Source organism: Varanus komodoensis, unplaced genomic scaffold (genome assembly GCF_004798865.1).
Source record: "Varanus komodoensis strain SLA01 unplaced genomic scaffold, ASM479886v1 scaffold9, whole genome shotgun sequence".
Classification (NCBI taxonomy): Eukaryota; Metazoa; Chordata; class Lepidosauria; order Squamata; family Varanidae; genus Varanus; species Varanus komodoensis.
The window spans coordinates 31,856,602-31,880,767 of NW_025336598.1; the positions used below are offsets into that span (position 1 = coordinate 31,856,602).

At 41.5% G+C, this 24,166-nt stretch overlaps 1 protein-coding gene across 1 annotated transcript in view; it reads left to right on the forward strand.

Moving 5' to 3' along the window:
* FIGN (fidgetin, microtubule severing factor) overlaps positions 1 to 22,572 on the forward strand; it is a 147,769-nt gene extending 125,197 nt beyond the window's left edge. The window contains exon 3 of the mRNA XM_044418344.1: positions 20,327 to 22,572. Coding sequence (XP_044274279.1) covers positions 20,327 to 22,572 — 2,246 coding nt within the window. The remainder of the gene's footprint in view (positions 1 to 20,326) is intronic.
* Positions 22,573 to 24,166: the final 1,594 nt, after the last annotated feature.

Sequence of the window (24,166 nt, forward strand, 5' to 3'; positions counted from 1 at the left end):
AACATCTTTCTAGAATGTCCTGGGTGGTGGTAGAGTTTCTCTGTGCCCATCTTTTTTTTCCTGATTTATATCCTGCCTTTTTCCTACAAAGGGCTCAAGGCAGTTTACATCATTCTCCTCCTCCGTCTTATCCCCACAACAATAACCCTGTGAGGTAGGTTGGGCTGAGAGTCTGACTGGCCCAAAGTCACCCAGGTGGCTCCATGGCTGAGCGGGGACTAGAACCCAGATTGCCTGAGTTCCAGTCCCATGCTCTTAACCACTACGCCACACTGGCTCTCCTGCAAGTAAAAAAGGCTTAGGTTCAGAATACCTGAAGGATCGCCTTCTTCCCTATATGCCCTCACGCCCCTTAAGATCGGCCGGGGAGGCCTTGCTCCAGGAACCCTCCTTGAAGGAAGCACAGAGGATGTCTACCTGGAGGAGAGCCTTCTCCGCAGTGGCGCCCAGACTATGGAATGCGGTCCCCAGAGAGGGCCGCCTGGTGCTGACATTATACCTCTTCCGGTGCCAGGTCAAGACCTTTTTGTTTAACCATCATTTTAATAATCAAGGGTTTTAGATGTTTTAAGATTTTTCTTTCTTTCCTCACAGTCACACTTTTCATTTTCCACCTTCCTTTTTTCCCTTCCTTTTCTTTTTAGTTTATGAGGTTCAGTTTTATATGGTTTTAATAACTGTGGTTTTATTATTGTACTATTTCAATGTATTATTGTACTATTTTATACTATGTAAGCCGTCCTGAGCGCTGTCGGAAGGACGGGATACAAATGTTTGTATTGAATTAAATTAAATATTAAATTAAATTAAAAAAGGAGCTCCGGGTGGGAAAACTAGGATTGGGGGATATGGACACTATCCAGCTAGGGTGGCCTCATATTCATTACTAGAACACAGGATTTGCATTAACAAAAGAACACAGGTATCTATATGCTGAGATATCTATTTATCTTCTATCTTTCCGTCAGTGTAAATTTTGAAATAGCTTTTATAATTAAATAGAAATAAAGGCCTATAGTTATATACCCAAGTCCAAAGAACTGGAACAAGACCAGACATAAATATTTGGATAAATAGCAGTATGTCCTATGGGTTTTTCCCCCAATGACTACCACCATCCCAGGGCCTTACTTACCAATGAAAAAGGGACAGTAAATGAAGCCAAACAATGGACTGGAAATAAAGCATGCAAGCCTGAAGAGTCCTTCTGATCACCCAGTCATTGACTGGGTTCTCACAACACAGCAATCCATCATGAGTAACTAGCCACAGTGTTTTCTGAACTAAGAGCACTTCCCACAGGGCAACAAGCCATCCTGACAACCCACTGCATGTTGTAGGCTCATTGAACTCATGATGGGTTGTTGTATTATCCAAACCAGAGAGACCGATTGCTTTGTGGGATAAAGGAAGCAGCAAGCCAGCTTCTTGGCAAGAGCAGCAAAAAGAATCCCTTGCCATTCTTGGCAATTTTGCCAGTGCTGCCCTCAGGAACAGCCCAAGAGGCACTTTGAAGCAACCATCACTGATTCCAATTGGGAGGTGGGTAGCAATCACAGAAATGTGCACATCTTTGCTCATCACTTTTCCTCTAGTCCTTCACAGACACTCCTGACAGTTCATATTCCCTCCAGCTTCTAGTTACTTCAAGGAAAGCAGAGAGCTAAATCCCACCCTTTTTCACAAGCACTTTCTTTGACAGCTGTCAAAAGAAAGGGTTCTTTCATTTCAACCTGTCTAGCAAATTTGAGCAATTTTGTGGGACAGTGAAATATACAGCTGCAAAATCTGTGTGCATTTCTCTGTCCAAGGGGGAAGTATAGCCAGGGCAGGGTTCCAATTCTGTTCTGGACTGGATCTGCGATGGACGGCCCTGGAACACTAGAGTAACCCACAGTTAGCCTGACTTATTTGTGAACATATTGGATTGTTCTGTGAACAACCCGCTCTTGTTTATTCACAAGGTGGGTTGCTGTCACGAGAACTCACCTATTGTTAAGAAACTGGAAAATCTTATGTGTGTATCAAGCCAGTCTGTGTTATTGCTGAATCTATACAGATTTCACAGAAAATGGATAGCTTCATGTGGAGGCCAGACGGGACACTTAAATGAACTGCTTTTTTTCCTCTCTGGTGTTGATGCTGTAATTCTAAGAAGCTAAGTAAATCTAAGGAGCTTCCCCAACATGGTACCCTCTAGTTGTTTTGGACTTTGATTCCTATCACTCCCATCTGGCATGGCTAGGAATGCAAGGAGTTTTTGTCCAAAAGTGCGAGGGTGCCGTGCTGTTGAGTGCTAGGGCGGGGAAGGCTTATCTTTGAGGGGCATAACATCCTGCCTCACCTCATATGACTCAATTTTCCTCTTGGTGAACCTGGATAACTGCTGGAAAGGCCTACTGAGATACTGGAGAAGTTAATGCAGATAACCCAAAAGTAGGCAATATGCACAAAGAAAAGTATGACTCCACTTAGATGGGAAATGTTGGGTTGAACTCAGCCCAACTTGTGTAATGTCGGTCATCCAGGAAACAGCTCGGTGCAGATGTTTCAGATCTCTAAGGCCATGCTGGTAGCTGCCTGGGGCTGCACCATGGATTCATGCATTCCTTCCCTGTCCCCTCATTTGATGCAGAGCCAGCATTAACCACGTGAATTCCCAGCTTAAACTTCACATACTGTTATGTATGCACCTTTGCTAGCCATTGGTACTAACCAGGATTCCCAGTGAAATTGGGTTTTAAAGCCAAGGTTGGAGGATGGATTCTTAAGGACTCCTATGCTTATTCAGAGACCTGGTGTGTGAGGCAGGCATCCCTGTGGCAGACTCTGGGCGTAGCAACTCCAAGGCGGTTTAGGGTTTTGCATCATTCTCATGTCTGCCCCCAGTTGCATCTGCTCAGCCCACTCACTGCTAGCCTCACAAAGTATAAATTAGGGAAACTCTGCCTTCAATTTTCCTCTCAAATACTTTCCCAAACAAACTTGTGTAAATATTAAACAGGATTTGCTCTTATTTGGGCAAGCGTACCTCTTTAACTCAGATTGCTGCATTAGCATTATTTGCTAACGCTCTGCGTAGTGGTTGCCTTGAGGGAATATACTTGGAAACCTTTAGTACCTTTAACTGCCCTGCCATGCTCTCCATCAGACCAGTAAAAGAATTGCATTGCCCATTAATTTTCCAAGCATGTCCCAAAGGATGAACCATGAAGGTGTAATCCAGGGTTTACCCTCATTTTTTTCAGTGGCAATTTTGTTAAGTCTCTACTACATTCAGGGGTCAGTTGGTTTTCTGCCATTCACGTGGCAGAAAACCAAAGCCATTCACATTCCCACATTCGGTATTGAGCATAGCTTTTGTGCCTTGAGGAGGAATATGGAGGAGAAATGTGGCCAGTGCCCCTCCCTGCCTAGGTACATGGTGTCTGCTAAATCTCCTCTTAAACACCTCCATTGAGTCTGCTAAAGCACATATATTAAAGCAAGACCCATGGTGAATCTGATCAGCCAAATTACAGGGGACTCAGTGGAAAGTGTCTGGACTTATCATGGCTAGCTTTGTATGTAGGAGACACTGGTGATCACCCTCTTTATAGGTGTCAGTGATATGGGCTTGTATGAACAGTGGCCATTTTTCCCTCAGTCCATGTAGCAAGCTGCTGACTTTGGTTGCCTCCAGAGCACTCACTGCATCCACATGTTCACAAAATGAGCCTCTGCTATCACTTCCTTACAAGAAAACTATGAACAATAGTGTGGCTGGGCTAGGATTCAGGAGGCTCAGGCCATGAAGCTCATTGAGTGATGTTGGGCATTCACCATGATCTAACCTAGCCTATCTTGCAGGGATCCTGTCAAGATAAAAATGGAAAAGGGGAGCCATGAATGCTTGCTTATGCTCACAGGAGGAACAGCCCAATATGTGTGCAATAAATGCTAGTGAATACTCTCTAGATGCATATATGGATGGTTGTTTGTTCCTGTTTGGCAGTAAGGAGTAAGGCAGAGGCTGAGGTCTGGTGTTTGCTTCCACTGGTGAGGGCAATGCATGAGAGGTGCTCCTCTCTTGTTAGTGAAGGGAGAGAGGTGTCGTCTTTTACCATCTGCCTTTGGCTCTCTGCAAAAACTGTTCCAAGATCTGAGGAAGCTACTAGTGAAGTATGAACAGAACCTATGTGTTAGCCATATGCAAGGATCCAAGCTAACATAGTTATGGCCTCTTATAGACCAAATGAAATGCAAATAAAGTGGTGCAGTTATCGATAAACAATTGACATTGGAGAGGACACATTTTAGTACAAGCAAGCCAACAATATAAGATGTGTTTTGCATTTTACGAGTTTAGGTTCTCACTTGTACATCGGTGTGATGTGTTCAAACGGTAAGCGGAGGCGCTCCAGAGCAACTGCAGAGATTGTGAACTTCTGCTATCTGTAAGCAGCCTTTAACAAGTTTGGGATTATGCACCAGTTTGATGAGGAAGGCTTATTTGGATCTATGCACAAATTCTGTTCAGATCCAAGAAGCTGGCAGATTGACCAGTTAGCTATAAGAAGCAATGTTCGGATTGTGCTCCTTTTTTTTAGGTGCAAAAGGTACATTCCACAAAATCAGCTGGAACTGGCATTAATTTGGCAGTCTCAATACTCATAGCCTTATTGATTTTGGAAGTTCCAAACAGATAAGCAGGCTTATTGGTTCCAGTTAGGATTACTGAAGTTTGGGGACTAAAATAAATGTTAAAAGGTGTTCCGAGGGGAATTGCTCAGTAATGGAATTCTCTTTAATATCTTACCATGACTGTTAAAAGTGAATTTAAAGTTGGCTGAATGCTTCCTTTTCTCTTTTTCCTTTTTTTTTTTTTTTTTTTTTTTTTTTTTTTTGTTTTGGTCTGTAGTTCCGTTATTTGTCAACTGAGCTAATTTCAGTTCCATTTAGCGTCAATGCCTTTTCAAGTATCTCCTATGTAGTGGATGTAATTTTAAGCAAGCAAAACAAACCTGTATCCTAAAATGGGTATCTTTCTAAACAGAGAGCCCAGAAGTATACTTACCCCATGTCCACATTGTGTTTCCAGTTTATAATCTAAGAGAGCCCGTTATCCCTAAGAACAAGGGAGTATAATGGGAGTGAAAGCATCTCTCACTTTTGTTTTAATTAGTCAAAAGCATTCCCTTGCTTTTTTTTCCTTTTTAAAGCTGATTTTCCCCTGTATGCTTAGTGTTGAGTCTTCGTGGTGTTTCTGGTGATTAAAAAACCCTCTATCTCACTAATAGCTATATTTTTTATGAATAATATATGCTGGCATGTTACTTTTGAAGTATTACAAGTGCGGCTATTAGGTGCTTAATAACTACCAGGGGTTGATGGCACTTGAGGTATTGCTCAGGAAAAATACAGTTAATTAAAATTTTAAGTAAATTTAAAGTTTTGTTCCTTCAACCAGTGACATGCCTATTTATTAATTATCTATGTGACTGGGTTTTCTTTGCAGCACACAGGCAAACAAGGCTAAGCAGAGCTGGTTAAGTGGGAATAAAATAAAGAAATAAATGTATGCCTGATGTCTGAAAACCTCCTTCTAAACGTCTCCTCTAATTCCTACCCCACCACACACCAAATAATCTTTGAGTTAATGCTATGTTATCAAGCTCTACGAAAGCTTGACATACTTCTAAAAATTACTGGGGAAATATTAACTGTAATTTTGCTTAAATATAAAGATTGTGTTCTCAAATATATTGTGGGGGGCGGAAGGACTATAGATTATATTGCAGTAAATCTAACAGCAGCCACCAATTCCTCGAGCTTAATTATGACACTACTAAATGTGAAAATCTATTCAGTGCTAGGAACACTTTTCACATTACATTCCCGCTAAAGATTGGCTGTTAAGAGCTCATTACTGGTAGTTTTCTAAAGAGCGGTTTATTAAACACTGTTACCTAATAAGCATCTTTGGTGGTGCAAATTGCTGAAAACAGTAATGAGTCTGATTAGACTTCATTTCAATTACGACAGCTTGTCTAGCAGGCGAAAAAAACAACAACCCCTCTTTTCCTTGAGGCTTTGGAATCTGGCTATAAGACATTGCACGGTTTAAAAGGAAAATGCTACCTCTGTGTTTCCTTTCCACAGTTCAGTAATGAATAGAAAATTGTCTAAGAAGCTGTCCAACTGGCACTGGGAACAAGAGACAGAAGCATGTACATAATTCTGGGTATTTTAAACCTATAAAGAGCTGTGTGCGTTTGGCTATACACCCCCCCTCCACACACACACACGTCTGTGAATTATGCAAGTTCTATATAAGCAGCGTTCCATGTCTTCCGTTTCAAAATACAGCTCTAACAAAAATTAAAGAGGAGGCCTTTACTCTTAAAAAATGACTTCTAGAATGTTCCATTCCTCTAATTAGCACCCTTCACATTCTCAGTTGTTGTGTCTGTAAATCTTTTATCCAGCTTTTGAGGTGCTCTGAATATCGGGGCAATTGGAAACATTCAACTTTTAAAACCAGCATTCTTGCAATTTGTTTTAAAATGCCCAAGCTGATTATACTGTTAGGATGTTTAAGTGAATATTCATTCACTTCTAAGCTTAACTTGGGTGTAAAATGTGTTAACTGTATTTAATGACTGTCTCTCTATTAAATCATGCCTTGAACATTATTACTGAAAATAGGGTGGGGAGGGGAACGAGAGAAATGTGGTTAATGTATAAGTCCTTAAGTGATTAGCTGTCACTGCTACTGTTTAGTTGCTCTGGCAAGGTTTTAATGAATCTGTGTGAAGTGAATAGAAGTCCTCGTTTTATACTGTCTGTGGATGCTTTTTATGCTGCTGTTTTGTGTAAAAGAGATGAAATATGGAAGCGGTGAGTATGGAAAAAGGCATGATGAAAGATTAGAGGACTATTGCAAGCCATAATGAGAGTTTAATTTGTTGAATTTGCTCCAATATAGATAGCAAGTGCATGAAAGACCGACTACTAGTGCATTGATGGTTACAACTCAAGGCTTGAAAGGCCATATAGCAAAATGCAGCAAACATCGCCATGTCCTGTTTGACACATGCTTAAAGCAGCATCTGGTGGAGCCTACTTAAATCACGTTTAATTTAGTTGGGTTAACCCTACTAAACATGCTTCCCTATGATAAGAAGAGAATAATGCCTGTGCTACTGTGTTAGCACCCATATTAGCAATTCAACCCCAGGTGTATTAATTACATTGAAAATCAATGTCCATGACATTAAAAAACAAAACAAAGCACTATAGTTAATGCAACACTAGGTTAGTTAGATCAGTTGTCTTAATTAAATTACTTGCAGAAGTCCTAGGTATATGTCTTGATCAGGACTTCTGAAAGGTATCTATTGAAGGCAGTATTAGTGATGCTTGCTTACCTTGCTTTAAAGGCAGAATTATAGACCAATTATAAGATTTTGAAAATCTGCTAGTTACAAAAGATTAGGTTTGTTGGTTGGCTAGCTGGCTGGCTGGTTTGAAAATATGTGAAGCTTCTGGATAAGCAGAATGGAAGGAAGAAAAAATGAACACAAACTTTGGAAATGATTGTAGTTTTCTCTGAAGCAAAGCTAGGTTGCCCATGGTAACTGTCCAGTGTCTCGGTTCTCCACTCCTTCAAAAAAACACATACATGCTTTCATTCACTCACCCCCTCTGTGCCTTGCTCCAGACAAAGCTCCAGTATCCCTGTTTGAAAATGAACTTTGCTGCTGTGAACCAGGCACAGGGAAAGCACATGAGGAGTTAGTATGTAAAGGCATGTTTCCTCCCTTTTTCAGAAAGGAGTTCTGAGAGGAACACTTCACTGGAGTTAATTCTCCAGCTTAATTGTCATTTTCATGGATTTTCAGAATACCACCATAAGGTTTGTGGCTGTGTGGGATTGTTCATAATAAACCATGGTTAATCTTGACCGAAACAAGCCTGAGTGAGCCCCATCGCCATCCACTTCTGCATGAGCATAAGATCAGAAGTTGTCCCTTCTGTTTTTTTTTAAAGAGCAGTTTAATGTTATGACTGAACTCTAAACTGTATAGTTAATTTGAAATAAATCAGCTTCCCAATCCATGACCTGAAATTGACATATTGCAAACAATACATAATTAAGATTAACCATAGATTGTCAGATTTGTGCAAAATCTAAAATAAAAACAAAAGCTTCCAAACACTTCCTTTGAGGAGAGACATGCACAACCCTGAAGCTCGCTGACGTCCGGTCCTGTCACAATAAATCATGGTTTATCGTCATGTCCAAATGCACCCATTATGTAGATTTCAAAACACTTTTCTCAAAATAACCAAATTCCAGTAAATAGAAAGAAAATGCTGCAACATTTGCCTTAATGGATAAGCATTCAGATAATGAGCTGTTCCCCATTTTGAAATATTTTGTTTCAAGCCCTTTAATTGGATGAACAAGCAAGCAAGCATGTTGATGGACTACATAATTGAGAGGTGTAAGCAGAGGGAATGTTAATCTTTCCCTGATATTCCAGTGTGTCAATTTGTTTAGTCATCCTTTTGCCACTAATCTTGTTTTTCTGTGGTAGAGAGGGGATACATTGCAAAAAAGAAAAGGGTTGGTTCTGCAAATAGCCAAATCCAGGCAGCCCCCCCCCTTTTGCCTTTTTTATTTCCTTATCAAAAATGAGGGTTCTGCTAGATCATCACATTTTCTGATGAGTCACTGCCTTTTGAAGGAAATGGAGTTTCTTTGTGATAAGCTCTACTTGCACTTACTCCAACAAACCTATTTCATGATCAAGGAAATTGTGTTTAATTTTTCTACAGAAGAATGACAAAAGAAATCCAAGAGAGAAAAAATCACTCCATGGGAAAGTCGGTGTATATTAGATGCAGCCTATTTCTGGCTGCATTCTTAAGAGTTGTGCTATGTACAACTTGTGTGTGGCAATGGGAAAGAGATAGTGGAATAAGGGGTGTGTTTGTGCGTGCGTGGGTGCACTTGTGTGTAAAACGGCTGTTGCTGCTAAGAGCTCTCTTCTCTTAATCCTGGGCCTCATCAGTAGCATGCTAAAGCAGTTTATCTTCATATGTCGTCTTGTATATAAGAAACAACCCTAAACCCAGCAAAACTCATTTCATATGTAGCTTTCTTTCCCCCCACAGCGTTCAGATCAAAGTTATTTTCTTCAGGCTGAACTAAATTATACGCAGGTCCTGGGAGTGAAGGACACTGAATTAATGCACCATGTCACCCAGTCACGGCTATAGAATATTTTCTCTCCAAGAATGAAATGCAACAGCTTTGTACAGTTGCATTAAAAATTAATGTGTAGATTACCAAAATAATTTTAGAAGTATAAATAACCTAAATTTTTGTTTTGCAAATGTTTTCTGTGTTCTTCAGACAGTTTAATAAGCATTCCCCACCCAAATTATTAAATTGCAGGTGCGCTCATGCACGCGCACACAACTATCAGGTCTTCTTAAACTTATAAACAAAATGGTACTCTAATCTCAATAAAGCAACTCTGCATGACTCAACTGAATAGGCAAGTGCCCTAGGAATAGAAGATTCAAAGGAATATAGTATTTATTTCAGCTGAGGGTGGTATATTGGCCTCTCTGAATCTGTATGGTGGCTTGTATTAGTTTAAGGCTGATCAACATTTATTTTCAATGTTTCCAAAATTGGTTTTTGCATTCATATGCTCAAAGAGCACAGGGCCATGCAGAGAAGTCTCTAGAACTGACCCTGATGAGTATATATACCACATATTTTTGTGTTTATAAGGAATGACTATGTAGGATTAAAAGCAGGCAGTTGGCGTTCATAATTTTGTTGTGAGATTTTAAAGAGGGGGGGGGGTCCTTTTTGAAGCCACATCATCTGATAGATGAAATGTGACTGATTAACTCTGAAACTTGTGTTAAAGTAGTCCCATTCAGAAGGAGCAGATCTCCTTGCGCTTTCCTGCCTCTAAACAGATGAACAAACGAGGGGTGCTGCTTTGCCTCTCCTTCCCCCATTAGAAGGAAGGCACCGGGGCTATTGGAACACAAAAGCTTCCTGCTAAACAGATTGCTGAATCAGGCAAAGGATCAGGGAGGAGGCTGAAGGGTAATAATCTCTGCTGCTTCCAGCAGCCCCTTGCATTTATGGAGGGGCATCCCCACATGAATCCTCCCTTTATTAGAAAGTATTAAGATGCACAGTCACTTAAAGCTGAGCATACTGTTGAACTGAATCAACAATGGCCGCTCATCGCTGTATTTAACCCCATTTATGTTCATGTTGAAATGTCCCCATTATTTGCATACATATGAGGATGTTGATGGTGACAAACAGGAGCCTTTGTAATGTGTGATCTGTGGCCTTTATGGGTCACAGAACCCTCTTCCAGACCCACTGTGGTGTCTGAATGTGAAATTTGCACATCTACTATATTTTTGAACGAAAATGTATTTGAGCCTTCAGCCCATCTCACTAATTAGCCCTTAAATCACAAAGTCACAATTTTCAAGTGTGTGATTTCAGTACACATTACTTGTGCATACTCAGTTGCAGGAACAATAACTTTTTCCAAAAGAGAACAAGACAGTCAGATCCTACGTATGAATTTAATTTTAACTGCACATAGAAAACATGATTTTCTTGTCACCACTCAGGTTAAAGCTTGGATTGTAATCCTTTGCACACTTTTCCTTGTAAATAAGACCAGTTGAGCTCACTAGACTTAATTTCAAGTGAGCATACTTACTAGCTGGGTATCAATTTGATTGATGTCTAGAAGGTATTTTCAGACAAATACTTTTGCTTATTATTCATTTCAGGTTACTGGGAATATGCACAATAAGACAGTGGTTTAGACTCTTAGTGTACATTGTTCCATGTAGCATTTTCTAGAAAACTGCAAAATATGTCAGCGGGAAAGACAGTGAAAGAATACTATGAAGGAACAGCATCATGCAACTGTCCCACAGTTCTCTATTGCAAAACTGGGCAAAAAGAAGAGCCAGATGATGACTAGACTCAGTGAGGGATGAAAAGACCCCATAATCTGTGCTGAATCTCACCTTGGAAGTCACACTTCCCCTATATTATATAATGGCTTTGTTAAAGGTTGGATGGTCTTGGATCTCTGCTTCCCTGGCCACCGTGGTTCTTCCATTCCACATCCTGGAATATTTGCCCACATCCTGCCTGTGGGTTTTGGGCATGATCAGCCGAAGTCAAGCATTTACAAGTCCCACTGATTGCAGAGGGAGATTGCTAAGTGCATGGTTAATCTTTCAGCTACAGCCAATGGGACAAAAGTGCTTCAATGTGTTGGGACCGTGCCATTCGGTACCACAGGATGCCGGCTGAGTGGGTGGACAGAGCACGAGCACTAGAGAGCGCCTCCCCAAGGGAATAAAACTTACTGATGGATTTAGAGGGAGGTTCTAATGTATAGACACAGGCAAATGTTTACATGCAGCAAACACTTGCAATGACCTGTTGTATACTTTAGGGTGGAAATCCTTTGGGAGAGGACTGAGGTTTTAATATTGGAGATAACCAGCCTTGAAAACAGTTCTAGGTGGACCTTCCTATAATTATTTTGAGCAGAAGAGGTATAATTTTAGTCATTATACATCCCAGTGGTTAGAAAACTATGTAAAACAAAACAATAATGCTTCTGGTCCATGTGTTTTTTTAAATTATTTTTTCCTTAGTTACTTTATTCATTTGTCAATCTTTCATTTCATATGATACAGATTTTTCAGGGTACATGGTGCTTCAGCAGTACTTGCTAATCACATTCAAGGCAGAAATGCCTTCATGATTGTTAGAAGTTCAGCTATGTAAATGAGGAGGAATGGACTGGGGGATGGGGTGAGAGTAATTTGCAGCAATTGTATTGTAATTGGCAGTCGTAAGGTGTGAAAGTGTGATTTAAAAGGAATAATCATTTGACAGTATTTAAATTAGATAATTGGGATGTAGTTCAGTCTATGGGTTTGAAAATAGTTGTGTAACTGGTAACAAGCTCCCAGTTGGCTCACTATGTGGTTATACAATGCGGGGTTCCTATAAGTGAATGTTGGGTTAAAATATATGGTAATGAGATTTAAAAAAAATAAACATTTCATGCTAAAATACAGTATAAAAACTCTGTTATGCAGCATACTGAAATAAAATGGCAGCAGGACAGTTAGTTTTACTGTGGTGTGAATTTTCTCATTAACAGAAAGAGACATCTATAGCAGTTGAAGGAGGCTGCAGTCCTACAAACACTTGCATGGAAGTAATCAGACTTAGAGTTGAGACCTTATACTTAAAGACTTCACTTGCACTAATAGCAATCAATTGGATTGCAACATTCAGGCTAGTTAGTAGTTTACCACTCACATTACTGACCAGTGCCCTCCCTTCTTCCCACTTTGTAGTTTTGCACATAATAGGCCATGTGCTAGCATTAAAGCAGTGCTTTAAGTAAAAGCAGTAGTAGATTTCCTTTCAACAGAAGAAATGGCTTAGCAGAGTGTTATTCTGCTTTCTTTTTCTATAAGCAAAGGAGAGACTACAACAGAAGTGCCTGAGTGAGCATGACAATACTAATACTTGTGCTGCTATTTCTACTATTACTAATCCACCATTACTTATTTATATCCAGTATTTTCCCTGGGTGTTCAAAATGCTTCACACGAACGTTGAACAACCCTTTAAAGTAGGACAATATGATTACTCCCCTGGTTACAGAATGGCCCGACCATCGGGCGAGTTCATGGATGGCCTGCAATTTGAACCAGTAGAACTTCCAGTTTGTTGCATGTTTCCTTACTCACTGTGCTATGCTTGAAGTTAGTGTCAATGTAAACTGTTCTTGTCTGAAAGGCTAAGCTTGAGTGCACTGTTATTCATAATAATTAAACTTCCAAATATGTGGGGAAAGTGTCTCTTTCCATTTTCTCTTCAGCGTACATACTTGGTATGCAGAAATGTCATGTGTAAGATCCGGTCCTGGCTTTCTAAAAGCATAGAATTATAAATCAAAATTCTCTCCATTAAGGACCTGATTCTTAAAGGTATTGAGCTTCTTCAACTCAATGAAGCCAAACACTTGAGAGCACTTGACATCGCTGAGCGCTGAGCCCTCATCTGATGGAAGTTTTGCCTTTGATATAGAATCAGGTGTCTGTATTCAGTCACTTCAGAGTAATTATGGTAGTCCATATTCTAAATGTTCCATTGCTTGGATAGTTCCTAATACTTGAAGAACTGTGGAAATACAACTGCATAGTAGAACAAAGTGTACATTACTGGAGTGATCAATATAATGTGCTGGTTTGGCAAATATAAACCGAGGCTTCTGAAAGGTTTCCAATCCAGAAACAGAAGTTTATGTTGCAATTAGATGTACATCTGCAGTTTTCATTATCTTTGCACCCTGGGCTTAAAGTATTGAAATTAGAGTTGTGTGTTTGTTTAATCTGAAAGAAAAATAAATATGAAAGAAATCCATTCATACTTTGCTTGTGTTTAATGCATAGAAATTAAAAGCAATCTAAATTCATGAATTCCAAATTTTACAATTTCTTTTCTTAGATTTCTCTTTCTTTTCCCGTGGAATTATTTCAAATGCATGCATCAAATTAATTGCATTCTGTCATTTCTTTCTCTGTTGTCTCGACGGGGAAGAAGAAAGACTGCATCCTTGGCAATGATAGCAGGACTGGAAAAGGGCCCCATGCCTGGCAGAGTTCCTGCGGTCCAAGATCTTTGCTGGAGCGGGTCTCCAGCAAAGCGGGTCTTCCCCCATTCTACAAGCCATGTTCACAACTGAAATTCCAAAACTAAGTCAAATAAAGCTAAGTTGACTAAATAAAGGTCTGGGTGGGGGGAAGGGAGACAAAGCTGAAAGTTGAAAGTTGAAAACAAAAAGGGAAACAAACCCAACATTGTGCACCAGTGCATATTCCTCACTGAAGTCTGTAGATTTTGATGGGTTTGGTGAGTATAAGCAAGCACATGTGAAGCGCCCATTTCCAATTAGTGCTTTTTGTGTAAGGACATTACTGGAAATGTGTGCTTGCATGCATGTTGGGGAGCAAGGGCCATACCAAGAGCCACTGGTTTAGGTGAGGTATGCAGAGCTGCCATCCGTATGCTTTTAATGGATAACAGGATGTGTATCTCACTTACAGCTTTACCACTTTGCCCTTTAATTCAGTAGGACCAGCCCTATTCAAAGCAACACTTACTGACATGCTTAAAATCAGTGGAATTTTATGTACTGCTGCGCTGAATCCTTTGACAGAACAATGGTGAGGACATAGAATTAACAGAGAGGTGGCAACAGTGCTTTTGCTTTGATTTGCACTGAAGGCATATTAAAAACAAAACTGGGAACAATACTCAGCATGCTTTTAAGCAGGTTTGACCAGCCACCCATGAAATAATGAATATTTGTCCACCCTTCTCAGGGGTAATTTTTCTCTCCCCCCCCCCCACTTTCTTCTGTCATTCAGTCTATATTGAAATGTGGCTGATCACCTGCATTTTCTTTTCCTGGCCAATCATGCTAAATTTTAAGTGATGTTAACAGTTAATATCAAATCTCATTAATCACTTTCATTATTTAAGCTGGAAAGAAACACAATGAAATGACACAGGTTGTTGTCATATTACAATACTTGATTTTAACAAACAGAGAAAGAATTACCTTTCATGTTAAAGTGACCAATATCCAGTTAGCTATTTTCCCTAGATTGTCATTAAATGTTGGGTGGTTGAGTTATTTTGGAGCCATGAAATGACAGTTCACAAGCTTAAGTGCCACATAAGCAGATCCTGAAACAGATCCTGTTATTCCTTAACTATAATTTCTCCTTTACTTTCAATTCATTTTGTTGCGAGGAGGAGAGGGGTAGAGATGCAAACTTACAAAGTTCCTTGAATGCAAGATGCTTGTATTGTGAAACAATTATTACCTTTTTCACATTAAATAGAAAGAAATAATAAAATGTAAACCGCCACCATCAGCAACTGTTCAGTCTAAATGTGATTTATATAATAATTCAGAATGCTCTAAATTACATCAAACAACATCAAAAACTCCTGTCTATACAAGAAAATGTATCCTAAGCCCTTTTATAGGCTAATTATGAAATCTGAAAAGCTCTTCTGTGTGTTCTGTATTCAAAACTGGAGTCTTGCATAATTTTGCTGTTGAAGAGACAGAACATTTCCTTAATATTATCCTTAATTGCTGTATTTATTTTTCTTTTCTGTTCCAAACAGAACTTCATACTAATAAAATACATAAAATATTAGTCATGGCATTAGGATGGTCATTAAGGATTTTAGTGATATAAATCTTGATTTTGGGATATATTGCTTGAATGCATAACAGGGTTGTTTAGACATTTCTTATTTTAAAGGAATATTGCAAGTTGATAAAGTATATCGAACCATTACAGCTCCATACCACCCCATAAACAAATATGTATTTATTATATTTATATCCCAGCGTTTTTCCTTCCAAGGAACTCAAGGCAGCTTACATAATTCCTCTCAAACTTACCCTCACAGCAACAACCTTGTGAAGTAGGTTGAGCTGGAAGTTATAAATGTTCCTTATATCTGCATCTTTGATCTGCTAGCACCAGTGCACTGTGTATTAATATGGAGGACAGCTTTCCATAACTTCCAAATAATACTGATTACTGCAATGCAGGAAAATAAATACTTATATTTTGGGTTATGAGGTTAGTGTGGTTTCTTAAAGTTCATATAATAATTCTGAAATTCTGCCTTTTACAGCCTTTGGTAAATGCACTGGTACTTAATATGCCTCAATAAATAAACTTTTAATTATTGTGCAGTGAACAGATCCACAGCTAGGATAGCTATCTGAAACCAATGGGCTAACTAGTAATTATGCCAAATAAATAGTTTTGTTGCATGTGATCATTTATACTAGTGGACTGAATATACTGGAAAACCTTAATTGCTTTTCAAGATCAGTTTGAAGAGAAGTTTGTATTTTACACTAATTTTTTGTTTATAAACGAGCTATGTTCTCTGTTTCACATTAGAACATTTTCACATAACATAACTTTGGTCTTCAAATCACTATTTGCTTGCTAATTAGTGTTTCCCCACTAACTTACTTTCTAGTGAGCACAGCCTAACTATGTTAAAATCAGTGGGATTGCTATCATTTATGCTATGGAGTGCGTGTTATGCTGAGTGATTGCCTGCAATTATGTGCATTACCAGATGTTCAGCAGGCCCTCTGAAATCAGTTGCCCTGGTCCCCTGCTTGCAAAAGCAAGGTGACCGTAGGCATTCAGTGCATTCCCACAGCATAAGCGGCCGAGGGGAAATGGGCACCCTGCACTGCTTCTTGCATCCTGCCTTACAGGTGAGCGGACTTCCCCGAGGCTTCCGGGGCATGAAGACAAGGGCCTCATTTGCACCACTTACAAGCCCTCTCATGGTGCTCCCCGAACACAGTCGGCCTTCCCCTCCCTTCCCCCTTGAACCCTCTCCTTCCCCCTAGATTCTCTCTCCTTCCCCCATATGATAGCTGCCCCTTTTAGCTTACTGCCATGTTTTGTTTTTAGTTTTTCAGAGCCTCAAAAAGTACAGTCGTGTTCATAATTTTGTACTTTTTTTGATCCTCCTCTCGCAAGTGTGCAGGAGCGTTTGATATGAGAAGCCTGGCCAGGGACCAATTCTCTGGCTTTTAGCTGAAAAGCACCAGCAGAGTGAAAGTGGTAAAAGTCTGTGCATGGGGGGATGTATCGCCTTTGCCACCGTGTTGAACTGACCATTGTCAGTGTCCCCAACCTCTTCAACATTTCTCTGGGTCTTCAGCTATTCCAGAAAGATGATATAATTCTTCATTTTGTCTGTGGGTCCTTTTTCAGAGCGATTCCTATTGAGAGAATTTATTGACAGGTCTAAAAGATATGCAGCGTATTTTCTGAGAAGTAATGCAGGGGAATTTTGCATGAGTTTAAGGGCTAGGTAATGAATGAGGAAGAAATCTGTGTACTTTCAATAATGGAGCGGTAATGCAGGTTTGCATATTTTTCCTCCATGTACTACCAAATTTCCCTTCCTTAAATTTAAGCAAAAAAAAAAAAAAATCCCCTCTATTTCCCAGCCATTAGATTTGTATATTTTGCCAGTCCAAAATTAAAAAGTACACATATTCTCAATAGTTTTATTTTACTATTGTAAGAAGAGCTTCATAGGTGACAGAACAGGATGGAGCGAATGGGGCTCCAGCAGCAGCAGTACCTTCATCCCACTTCCATAGGGCCCCATCCACTGTGTCTTACTCAGTTATCTTCTGGGGAGGGAGGGGGGCAGATAAAACTTCAGCAGTAGTTTCTCCAGAAATGAGCTATGAAAAGCGAGAGGGGGAGTTTGCTCCCCTCTTTCTGAAATTGCTGGAGACTTGAGGAAGTGTTGGAAAGGTGGAAGAGCCTGCAAACTATCAACACTAATGAAAAGCCTTCCTCCCCTCACCCATTTCTGATGCAGCTTCTTTTGCTACTTTTCCTATTTTACTGGTGTTTATCCATTGAGAGTAAAGCAATCAGACCATGGTAACTGTGCATACATTTGCTTATACGCGGTCTTGTATTGTGAATTTCCATACGTGTTACCTGCTATACTTCACTATAGGCTTGTCAGCAGAAAAATACAAGGAAATTGGCCAGGAAAAAAATTACTATATCAGATAGCGACTTGGAAAAGAGCAATGAAATAATGATATTAATAAAAAAACAACAAGCACAGATGCACTCTTTTCTGGGCCCATTTTTTTTGAAGGGTGGTGAACTAGTGATGGTCTTTTCAAAGTGTTGCTTGGGCATTGGTGGAAAACCTGTTTTGGCAAAGGGCAGATTGGGAAGAGTGACAGTGAGTTTGCTAAATGGTCTACCAACCCATCCTCACAACCCATCATATTTCCTGGATTTGGACAATGCAACAATCTGACATGGGTTGAACAACCCCTAGAACAAATCATGGGTTGTCTTGGCAGCTTGTTCCTGCAAAATGAGCCATCCTACAGGAAGTGGTCTGGGTTCCAAATGCACAATCTCCCATGGCTAGTTCACCCATAATGGGTTGTCATGTTGTCTGAACTGGCTTTTAGTCCCTTAGCATTGCACAAACATTGTCTTCACAAATCAGCTGAGAATGTGGATTAATTCCCCCTCACCCCGCCCCAGCCCTACTCGTACACGCAGACTTTTTGTGTTCATAGTAAAGCTGGTCTACTGGTTAGAGACTAAGCTATGAATCAGGCAGCTTAATTTAAGAAATGTCTAAGAGTCTGCTGGCAATTTCTTAGCAATCTGAAACCTTCAGTAACTTAACTCACTCTAATGGAAAAATAGCATGCTAGATTTGTAAAAAAAGGATGTCTTTGTGCAGTACTGAACAGTGGACGAAGGTATAATAGTTAGCCACATCTTTGCCAGCGTTTTATATACAGTTTAGCATACAGTATATAGTTTAACATGTTTAGGCTAAGTGACAGCATGGATTAGCAAAGAAAACCTATGTGAATCTTGTCAACAAACCCCACCCTAAATAATCCTAATTCAAATGAGCACAACTGCATTAAAATATATTTACAAATTAATCCTGTTGCTCTATTAATTTATTGTGTAATTACTGCAATTCTTCCCACCTTGTTTTCAGTATTTCTTAATCATTAAGCTGGAAGCCTGACAGCGGTGCCAGCCCTGGCATGATTCTCTTTGACTAAAACCTTGTAAATTAACACAATTAGCACAGCATCATGCTGCTAATTAACTTCCTGTGTCTGGTACAGTGGATGTGCAAACAAGGACGAGGGAATCAGGAGGGAATAAACATGCCATTCTGTTACCAAACTGTCTGCTGTGTTAGGTCTAGCTCACCAGGGCTAAGCTGGTCGTGTCAAGATGCTGGAGTTGGGCAAAGGAGAGCTGAAGAGGTTTGGGAAGAACAGCAAGATGAGGAGGGTACAGGCTGTCAGAAAGAGGCTGCAGAAATTCCTAAGAGAACCCTTGCCACAGATGTTTCGCTTAGACTAAGCCTTCTTATCTGAGAATCTTGTGCCAGAGGGCAGGAGGCAGGTGGGGGGGGGGGATAAGTATCGCTTTTTTAAAATGAGCAAGAGATTGCCGAAGCCTGCCCACCACGCACAAGTAAGAACTGCAGGAGTGTTTAATGCTGAGCTCTGCTTTCCTTGTGTGGTTGGTGACCAAATACACCTAAATAAATACCCCCACCTCTTTCCTCAGCAGGATTAATTGTGCTAAAACGGTGCCTGCACTGGTTTACGTAGCCTGCTCTGACAGCCAGGGCTTCTTTCCATTGAACTTTGCGTGACGATGCTGCATCGAATTCTTTCTTTTCTGGTCGTCCCCCCCCCCCCCCCCGCTTTTGTATCCCAGAAGCAGAAAGCGGGGGGAGCTACAACGGGGAGGAAGGGGAGAGGAGAGCTAGCGAAAAGGCCGATAGACAAGTGATGCTTGGGCTCTGCTCCCCCCACCCGCCCCTTCCCAGAGCCTCAACAACGGAGCTGTGAGGCAGAGAGCAGCCAGTTGTAATTCATGCCGAGTGGTAGGCTTTGTGTGATGAAAGCAACGGAGCGCTGCCTGGGAGATTGCTTTGCTGCACTCCACGAAGCAGATTTGAAACTGTCGCCGACCACTTTAGATGAGACTTGGATTATGGAATGACCTGCTATGTCTGTGTCATATTGTTCTGCGCAGAGTGCATTATACTGTGCTAACTAGGTATTCAGTACCAAATAAGAAAGGTATCCTAGATGTGATCTGTCAGCTGTGTCTCATTTTTTTTTAATCTGTTAAAATTTAAAACTGAAACTGTGATGAGGGAAGGCAGAATGGCCTGGATGTATGACAAGGTGTGGTTACCTAACAGTGAATCAAGAGATTAAAAATGGACATGGCCATCCTTCTCTCTCTCTCTCTCTCTCACACACACACACAAATTGTAAACACAGCTGGATTAGAGAATTTCTTCTGCTTCTTCCCTCTAAATTGCAAAATATGTCAGGTGGGTGAGCAGGTGAGCACACATGTGTTGACTGACACCCATTTCAAGGAAATGCGTGACTCATGATTCTCCTTTCCAATCAGTTTGAATGCACATGGTGTTTCCCAATCTGTTATCTTATACAAGCAACCTTGCCTGTAAATGAGGAAATCAGGTAGATGTACGTAGATGCCTTGGCAAAAGCCCTATCTGGTGTAACTGTTCATTCTGTTCTTCTCCCCACCCCCCACCCCGACCCCAAATCCTCAGGCTTGAAGATGCAGTGGACGCCAGAGCATGCCCAGTGGCCAGAGCAGCACTTTGACATCACTTCCACCACCCGGTCACCTGCCCACAAGGTAGAAGCTTACCGCGGACACCTGCAGCGCACCTATCAGTATGCTTGGGCTAATGATGACATCTCTGCTCTAACCGCCTCGAATCTGCTAAAAAAATATGCAGAAAAGTATTCTGGTATTTTGGAAGGGCCCGCCGAACGGCCCCTCCTGAGTAACTATTCCGAGCCTCCGCCGGGGCTGGTGAATGGCCGCAAGAGTGAGAATGAGCCCTGGCAGCCTTCGCTGAACGCTGAGAGCGTCTATCCCATGAACTGTGTCCCCGATGTGATTACTGCCAGCAAAGCTGGGGTAAGCACTGCCCTCCCTCCAGCAGATGTTTCTGCCAGTATCGGGAGTTCACCTGGGGTGGCCAGTAACCTGGCCGAGCCCAGCTATTCCAGCAGCACTTGCGGGAGTCACACGGTCCCTAGTCTGCATTCCGGGCTCCCGTCTCAGGAATATGCCGCTGGATACAACGGATCGTACCTGCATACCAGTTACAGTGGCCAGCCGGCACCTGCACTTCCCTCGCCTCACCCCTCCCCTTTGCATAGCTCTGGGCTCCTGCAGCCGCCCCCGCCCCCGCCGCCCCCACCGGCCCTGGTGCCAGGCTACAACGGGACTTCCAACCTCTCCGGCTATAGCTACCCATCGGCGAGTTACCCCCCTCAAAGCGCCGTGGGGCCTGGCTACAGCCCCGGGGGAGCCCCTCCCCCATCCGCATATCTGCCTTCAGGAATCCCTGCTCCAACGCCGCTGCCCCCCACCACAGTTCCTGGTTACACTTACCAGGGCCACGGCCTCACCCCCATTGCACCCTCCGCCCTGGCAAACAGTTCAGCCAGCTCTCTGAAAAGGAAAGCTTTCTATATGGCAGGACAAGGAGAAATGGACTCCAGTTACGGAAACTACAGCTACGGCCAACAGAGATCTACACAAAGTCCCATGTACCGGATGCCCGACAACAGCATTTCGAATGCCAGTCGAGGGAACGGCTTTGACAGAAGTGCTGAACCATCGTCCATGGCGTTTAAGCCAACGAAACAGATAATGGCTTCTGAGCAGCAAAGGAAATTCAGCCAGTCCAGCAGGGCTCTGACTCCCCCCTCCTACAGTTCCAGTAAGAATTCCCTTGGGTCACGAGCGAGTGAACCATTTGGGAAGTACGGCTCTCCAGTAATGAATGACCACGGTGACGATCACAGGCAGCTCCTTCCTCACCCCATGCAAGGCCCGGGACTTCGTGCTACCTCATCCAACCACTCTATGGACGAGCAACTGAAGAATACTGACGCACACCTCATTGACCTTGTAACCAATGAGATTATCAGCCAAGGCCCTCCTGTGGACTGGAATGACATTGCTGGCCTAGATTTGGTAAAGGCTGTCATTAAAGAGGAAGTTTTGTGGCCAGTATTGAGGTCAGATGCATTCAGTGGGCTGACTGCTCTACCTCGGAGCATCCTTTTGTTTGGACCGCGAGGAACGGGCAAAACATTAATGGGCAGATGTATAGCGAGCCAGCTGGGAGCCACTTTTTTCAAAATTGCTGGCTCCAGTCTTGTCACAAAGTGGTTAGGGGAAGGCGAAAAAATTGTCCATGCCTCCTTCCTTGTGGCAAGGTGTCGCCAGCCCTCAGTGATTTTTGTGAGTGACATTGATGTGCTCCTTTCATCCCAAGTGAACGAAGAACACAGTCCAGTCTGTCGGATGAGAACCGAGTTCCTTATGCAGCTGGACACTGTGCTAACTTCTGCTGAGGACCAAATAGTAGTAATTTGTGCCACCAGTAAACCGGAAGAAATAGATGAATCTCTTCGAAGGTACTTCATGAAACGACTTTTAATCCCACTTCCTGACAGCACAGCAAGGCACCAGATAATAGTACAACTGCTCTCACAGCACAATTACTGTCTCAATGACAAGGAGGTTGCACTGCTTGTCCAGCGTACGGAAGGCTTTTCTGGACTAGATGTTGCTCATTTGTGTCAGGAAGCGGTAGTGGGCCCGCTCCATGCCATGCCAGCCACAGACCTTTCAGCCATTATGCCCAGCCAGTTGCGGCCCGTTACATATCAAGACTTTGAAAATGCTTTCTGCAAGATACAGCCTAGCATATCTCAAAAGGAGCTTGATACATATGTTGAATGGAACAAAATGTTTGGTTGCAGTCAGTGACAAGTCTTTTTTTAAAAACAAATAAACGAGCAAAACAAAAATGTAATGAATGTTGGTGCGCGCACACACACACATCCACACAATCCTGTTGCATAGGGCATGGAACCCCTTTTCAGTAGTGTTAAAATTGTGAAAGGGCACTGTGGGGGGAAACAATGATTACCTTGCATCTCAAGAGCCAGGTGTAGGCTTGAAGGAATAGTGCATCAGACGAGAGCTGTTGATCTGAAAAGCCAGAGATGACAGAAAGCATCTACCGATGCTCCGTTCTGTTCAGGCTAGACAACGCTCTTTCACCATGGAGCAAGGAGCCAAGTGGGTTGATTTTTAGAAGGACATGAACCCTGTGTGTTGATTCCATTCTGCTGTTCTTGAGATTTAGTTGCTGTCAAGTGCCTGAAGTGGTGCTTTATTTTTTCTTTATTATTATTTTTTGTTTGCCTCACAATTACATTGGTGGCATGTGCTAATATAAAGAGCTTTAACTTCAAAATGTTATGGGACTAAAGAAATGAACGGTTGTGTTGCGACAGAGAACCCGTGTGTGTTTGTTTTGTTTCCTTAATTTGTTTTGTGTGGGGAGGGGGTTGGCTGGTCTAAGAGCAACAGTATTCCTCAATCCTGTCTGTTCTGCAGTATTAAACGGAGAACAGGTAAAACAGGGTAATGGTAATCTGGACCTTAATTTCTGCAGTTCATTTCTTTTAATGTTCTGTCTGCAAAAAAAAGAAAAAAAGAAAAAAAACTCAGGAAAGTGATTGTGATTTGTACAGTACCTCAAAGGAATGTGTTGGAAGCACTGCGTACTGCTGAGAGTTAATAGGCTAGGCTTCAATGTTACTTTATATTAAATATGTATGTTTACCTCAACCATTGGAAAAATGACAAGGAGAAATACTTTGAATGTATCCAGGAGCAAGCTGAAGTATGCTATAAATTAATCTTTAAACTGTTTAAAATAGAAACAGAGGGGTATCCCAGTGTTTAAGAAATGGTTCTTTCAAAAAATAAAGTATTGGGGATCGAATCGGAGCAAGAGAATTTTCATGGCAGTAGTGTGTGAACGTCCTTAGTCCTTGACAATTTTGTGACAAGTTGGTAGACTGCGCGCAGACAATAAGAGAGCCACCCTGTCGAATTATGTAATCATCTGGGACAGTCAAAGGCAGCGTCTAGTTAGGACTCGGAGAGGCAAATTACCTTAGACTACAACTGCTTTTATAACTTGGCTAGAGTTGCAGTGTCTTGATTATTTCATTGAGTCGGTAGAACAGAATCATTCTAGGTCACTGAGGGAGCTTATGGGTTGCAGAGCTGTTTACAGCAATGCAGTAGGTAGTGGCCAAACGAAAAGCCAAGACAAAATTGAGCTCTCAAATTGCATTTCTCTTCCTCACCTCTCATTTTTGACACACAAGTGAAAGGTTGTTTGTCTTATGTGTGCATTTGCCTCTTCTGGTTTGTTTTTGTTTTAATGTCATCATTTATTGTTCATTGGAAATTTTCCAGCCTGGAATGTGCCCACCATTTTATTTCTACCTCAGTTTTTGTTGCGTTTTTCTCAGAGAGCAAAGTAAAGAATAGGGCAAATCAG